General features: G+C 39.7%; 1 protein-coding gene across 1 annotated transcript in view; it reads right to left on the bottom strand.

Annotated features, from left to right (window-relative positions):
• LOC139738839 (uncharacterized) overlaps positions 1 to 3,857 on the bottom strand; it is a 76,685-nt gene extending 72,828 nt beyond the window's left edge. The window contains exon 1 of the mRNA XM_071649475.1: positions 3,371 to 3,857. Coding sequence (XP_071505576.1) covers positions 3,371 to 3,490 — 120 coding nt within the window. The 5' untranslated portion in view covers positions 3,491 to 3,857. The remainder of the gene's footprint in view (positions 1 to 3,370) is intronic.
• Between the last annotated feature and the right edge of the window lie 2,528 nt (positions 3,858 to 6,385).

Consider the following 6,385-nt stretch of genomic DNA (forward strand, 5'->3'; position numbering starts at 1 on the left):
AAAATATCATAGCTGTCTTATTTCAAAAGCGAAGAGAACGTCACTTGCTTCATTTCAAACGAGTCAGCCAGTCAGTCATTCAGTCAACGGACACTTCTGTCAAACAGCGCTGTTACAATACAGCGATTAGCAGGGTCATCCCTCCTTTGAACTAAATATCAGTACGTTTGAAATATATCTTTGTATATACGTATGTATATAATTGACAGAAAATACGATACAGTGCAATACGATACAATACAAAACAATATAATACAATACAATACAATGCAATACAATACAATACAATACACACAGTCAGTCTCAATTGTAATTCTTCAATATCCTTTTTTAGTTAGCGTCATTGTCAGCTACCAGTTCAATCGTGCCCATTTCCTTTTCTTCTTCCTTTCTTTTTTTTTTTTGGGGGGGGGGGAGGAAGGGGCAAGCCATATGGTGTCACAACTTCGCACATACTAGTTATTCTATCGCCTTCTGAAATTTGTGGGGATTGATATCATCCAGTAACCATGGAAACTAGACAGATCTCAAGCACCTGCCATGGCATTCTCTACCTTCCTCCTCCTCCTCCTTCTCCTCCTCCTCCTCCTCTTCCTCCTCCTCCTCCTCCTCCTCCTCTTCCTCCTCTCTTTCCCTCTCTGATCTCTTCTCATCAAGCCCCCCCCCCAAGGAAAAAAAAGGAGTCCAGAAACAAAACCAAAACAAATCATCTCCTTTTGAAATCAATCTCCAGAACGCACGACCCTCTCTCCAAGTCCTCTTTGCCAGAGTGCAAGAGCCGCTGGCATTTCCATAATTGCCCTTCCCTACCACCGGCCATTAGAAAGAGAGAATCACTGGCGTGGGTCTGTCCGTCTGTAGCCCATTTTGACATACACAGGGAATATCCTGATGCTGCTACCTTTCGTCAATAATTCACGCCGGAAGATTAACACATGCAATAGCTAATGGACCGTTGCTTGTTGATTCAATAGGGAATTGCAGACATAGCGGGACACGAAACAACAACAACAACAACAACAACAACGAAGAGCAGCTTTGAATCTGTGGATAAAATTTCTCGTGCCAAGGTCTTGATCCTGGAAGTGTGTTCCTATTCATGTACGAATACTTGCGACACGCTCCTTTCAAAAGTACAACACAAAGCATAACCAACAGTCCGAAGCAACCAGCAAAATTCATAAATGCACTTAAAGGCACAATTTACCATATGCAGACGAAACAAAAACCCAGCTTCAGTGCTTCAAAATAGTTGTAAAATGTGAGCTAGGGATAGAAACAACCAGTGTAAAAAAGTTAATATCAGTTTAATCAATGTTACGTATTGTTAAATGTAAAAAAATGTGAACAATAGCTATGATAAAATTGTGTCTAGACTAAGCCGTCTATAAGTTATGGTTCAGTGAGAAAATCGTGACATCACCTCATATTTTAGGTTTTATTGCAAAATATTTATATGGTAGGATGTTTTGTGATACGACTGGCCTACACATATGCATCAATGTGACAACTTGAGCATTTTTTCAATCTCTGTTCCCAATGGTAAGCAGTACATTTAACTTAATGGATATAGACGATAAAATACCAGTTCACGACAATTTTTGTTTGACAATAAATCAGAAACACAGAACTATTTTTTCTATACCGTCACTTCCTCTCGCTTTTCTTTTCGGTGTTTCTCCATTTTGCCTGCCATTTAATTGGTGCTGATTTTCAACAGTCGCGTCAATTTCATTCGATTTCTAATCAATTTTCTCCTTGCGCGGAGTCAATTATTTTCACATCGCGCTTAATCGAGACATTCCGAATCCTCGAGGAAGTTATTAGAAGTGGTTTCCTTGCAGTACACTCGCGGGGAGGGAAAGAAGGTAAGAAAATGGCTTGACAGTGAGGGTGAGAGATCGATGGATAAAGGGTGAAAGACGGGGGAGAGGAGCGTAAGTGTTAAGTAAACGGTGACGCCACAATACCACGGCGTCGTCCGCGGTGTAGCACTTCTCATAAACCTCTTGGCACTGTCTAGCAGCTCCAGCATTTCTGTGTAAAGATGCCTCGAAATTCTCGGCCGCAGATGAGTGGGCTGTCCCGAAATCTCATTCACGAGAGTTGTTCGGCGTGACGAACATCTAAACTTTATTCCATCTTGTCAAGATGTCATGCAGAAGATTTGGGCTGCATCTAAGAAGTTTTTTAGTCTCCATGTCTATTGGAAACATTATTAAGCTCGGATGTTGATTGCATTGTGAGGCAGGGAGCGTAAAGCTTATAAGCATCCGAAGAAGACGGCATAATGTTTATGGAAAATCTCCACAGCTAGGAAATAATTGCTCGAATCGATCCTTTAATATCGTGAGAGCTTTATCGGAGAGTGTTATACCTATTCCCTGACTCTTCAAAGGATCCTTGATGTAGTTTAAGCTTCAACAGTGAATCAAAGAACTATAATCATGCGCATTAGATTTTTAATCAACTGTTTAACTGTTGAATGCACGAACATTAAAGTTAAAAAATTGGAGCAGCATCAATTTCCTCTTTCCTTTACCTTTGTTTTGCCTGTGAGGTGCGGAATCTTTCTCAAATTTTAATGAAATGTAATGAGCTCGGTATGGAAGACATGTCTAGAGTTGATAATCTCTGATTTCAAGTTAGAGGACCCTCCTCGGCGTTTAGTCTTCGTGAATTTATTTTGCTTGATACAATAGCAGCGATCGAAAGAAGAATGCCCTAGCCCCTTCCTCACCATCGATACCATCACTATGCAGTGCATGTATAAGTGGGTCACATGTGACTTTGGTCTGAGGGCGGTAATTATGCAGAGATTCTCTAAACGACCACTACGATTACAAGAGAGTAACACAACCAAACCGCCGTTAGAAAGAAGATACAAAACCAACACGATAGATACACACAAGAAAACTCACCCCAACATCCTTTTTTTTTTTCCCCAGAGAAAGTTCAGAGGAATTCTAGCTCAAATGCTTCCCTGGGTCTAGCGGGATAAAAAACAAAATCATATTCTGCCTGCAGTTGCTTTAAGCTGATCTCTCGAAAATAATCTTTTTAAGCTGGATTCGCTCCTACACTCACGTACGCTAATTCAATTTCTCGGCTCTGTTCCAGCGTCTTTTTCTTTTCACCTACCTGTGGATTTGTGCGCGGAGTACACAGACTTTAAGCAGGTAGTAAGTTAGCGCGAAAAAAACAGAATAATCATCCACAACCACCCACATTCAACACTGTGCTGCAGTTCATTAGCGGTTTTTTTTTTTCGTCACTTTAAATCAATCGACAAAGAAGTGAAGTCATCATGGATAACATAATGAACTGAAAAGAAGAAAAAAACAGAAGGAAGGTTTGGAAGCAGTCTTACCTCTTTCGTATCCCTGGTTTCCCTTGCTGGTCTACATTCCGCTTTATGCGCCACCGAAGAGAGCATTAAAACCAAGTTGACGATTAGAAAAAGTCCCAGGGAGTTCGAAAGAAACTTCATTGCTGCTTTCTTCCTCGTTGAACAACCCACAGATAAATAGGGCAAAATGAAAGACGAAACTTCCTCGCAACTGTCTTTTTCTTCTTTAACTCAAATCTACCAAACACACATTAAGTTGCCTGAGTCCTACGGACAGAGCTATAGCTGAGCACTGGACGTCGCAGTCTTCTGCGCTTTAACTGAATACTCGATAGGGATGTGGACGGGGTAAATAGCCGACTGATGCCCGGCTGGTCCGCCGGATGTGGTGGATACGTCTCTACTCGTCTGCTCGCGTGCTCCACCTTGGCTTGTGGTGAAAGCACACACGGTGTTGCCAAGCACGGATGAACGGGATTCTTCCAAGAATGTGTGTGTCCGCGTACGACGGCCGCTTCACTACTGAAGGAAAAAAAAATCGCGGCAAGAGATTGATGCCTCGCCAGGGATGAATGATATATCAATGTGGGTATGAGTTGGGCGGGTTTTTTTTTTATAGACACACACGCGCTGCCTGATGACGACGCAGAACCCTGACTTTTCATTGGCCAGAACGACAAACGCACAGTCCAATGATGTAATCTTCGTTTTATGCGTTCTCGCCATATACCTACGTCTGTTTGTATGTATGTACATGTATGTATGTATGTATGTATGATGGCTTATGTGTTTGTATGTATGTAAGTATGTATGTATGTATGTATCAATGTCTTAGCATATTTATAATTACATCTACATGTTCTTCTATTTATCTACAGTATGTATTTTTGTTGTCTGTCTGTCTGTCTGTCTCTGTCTCTCTGTCTTTCTGTGTCTCTTTCTCTCTGTTTTTTTTTTATCATGTTCGATTAAGCTCGTATAATGTCAGATTAGGCAGTGATTTATTTATGAGATAATCTCTACGTCTCTGTGACTGAATTCGAGAAGACCTATTCAGGCACACGGGAGGGGCGTCAAGAGAAAAGTGCTCTATTACTATACGCTGATGGTCCCACCCTCCGGCGGCTTTGCTGTCTCGCCTCTCAGGAGAAAGAGGATTTCGATGGTCAGTCTTGCGTGGGTGAGCGCCAATTCTTGACCACATTCTCTTGGACATCGTAAAGTGGATTAATTACAAATCGATATACTCCTTTGTTGTGACGCCCTTACTCGTAACCGCGTGAGGAGGAAACGTCGCTATTACAGGTGCAGAGAGAGTGAAAGTACCGTGTCGCTGGCGTCTCCGGTCCCTTACGTGGCCCGTAGAAAGCACCGGAAAGGGCGTCTTTCCGGCTATTTGGGTTTCGATCCGACTATACGCCCATTAAAGTGCACCGACTTTGTGATTTGGTCATGCAGTAATCCGATAATCAGCAATCACGGCGCAAGCTTCAATCCTGATTGTTGTATCTATTTTTTTAGGCCTTTGCATTCTTTGTCTCAGGCAGGCTTTTGAAAGCTGTGGATATCCTCAGCGTTACCCCCTGTTGCACTCTGAAGTGTAAGGTTACCGTCCAAGCGCTCATCAGAGCTAATGAGTAAATCTCATTTCAAGTAGCCAGAATATTAACATTATCGGACTCTATCAAGCCACATACATACTCACAAACACACCCACAAAAAGATAGCCAAAATGATAATAACAATGGTGATGATGATGATAACAATAATAATGATAATAACAATAATGATAATAGTAAGAGAAGTAGTAGTAGTAGTAATAATAATAACAATAATAATAATAATAATAAAGATTGATATTTGATTGTCCTTATTCAAAATGTCAATATTACAGCGCTTTACAAAAAGGAGGTTATTACACAACATTAAAGAGGATCTCCAGACCAGTTTAAAGTTAAACCATGTAAACTGAAAAGGAAGAGTTAAATTGTAGAAGCACAACATTGGACATTTGATCAAAATGGCACTGAAAGTGAGTAAATTCTGAAATTTGAAAGATTCACGAATTTTTGCAATACAGTTCTCAAACAGTTGATATGAATATGCTAATTAGTGAGGTAATGATGTCATAACCTTTTTATTCATCTGGCGTTTATCATTCCAACCTCATAATTTTCCATTGATCGTGTACAAAGACGTTACGGGGAAAAAAATCCTCTGCTATATAGGTGTAAAATATGTTATCCCCGGCCTATCACTTTGGAATAATGATAAGTCAGATATATTAGTATATAGTAGACCGGGACATAATTGCGTTTGAATAAAGAAAAGAAAATAACACGTAAAGACTTTATGTTCTACACACTACAATCATGGTAATGTGTGAAGCTGACATCATCAACTCATTATTTGCATGTCTACATTGACTGTTCAAGAATTCTTTTATAAAAAATCAGCGAAACCTTACAATTCCATAACTGCCCCAATCTTTATCCCATTTTCATTCATTCATTCATTCATTTATTTCCATATCAAAACATAACATCTACAAATATCAAAACACAATTGCCTTGGTACGTTTATACATTTTGAATGGAGGGATCATAGGAAGCACACACGAGGCTTGTTGGAAATGATCCCATGATTTTGACCAAAGTTTCAATGATGTCCTTGTAAAATTTTACTCTTTCTTTATAAACTAACGTTTAACGGATTCTCCTTTAACAAATATAATATCTATAGAAGTACAAATCTACATTATGAATTAAGCATCTTATAATTACAGGTCTATTACAATTTGCGGCGTAAATGAGCTTTAATTGATTCTTAATTGAGGTAATTGTTGGAAATTCACCAATCGATGATTAACTGCATGGGGTAATAATTTGGAGCATAACAAACACAACACACAAACTCTACCATGCATATGCATGCCTCATCCTTCTCTTCTTATACATACATGTAAAAAGGTGTAATCTTAAAAATTACAAGCGAACCAAACTAAAAAGTTAACGCATAGGACTGATCAAAATTTCA

Source organism: Diadema antillarum, unplaced genomic scaffold, assembly GCF_040938485.1.
Source record: "Diadema antillarum isolate AM-2024a unplaced genomic scaffold, OU_Dant_1.0 seq00000769_RagTag, whole genome shotgun sequence".
NCBI classification, from domain to species: Eukaryota; Metazoa; Echinodermata; class Echinoidea; order Diadematoida; family Diadematidae; genus Diadema; species Diadema antillarum.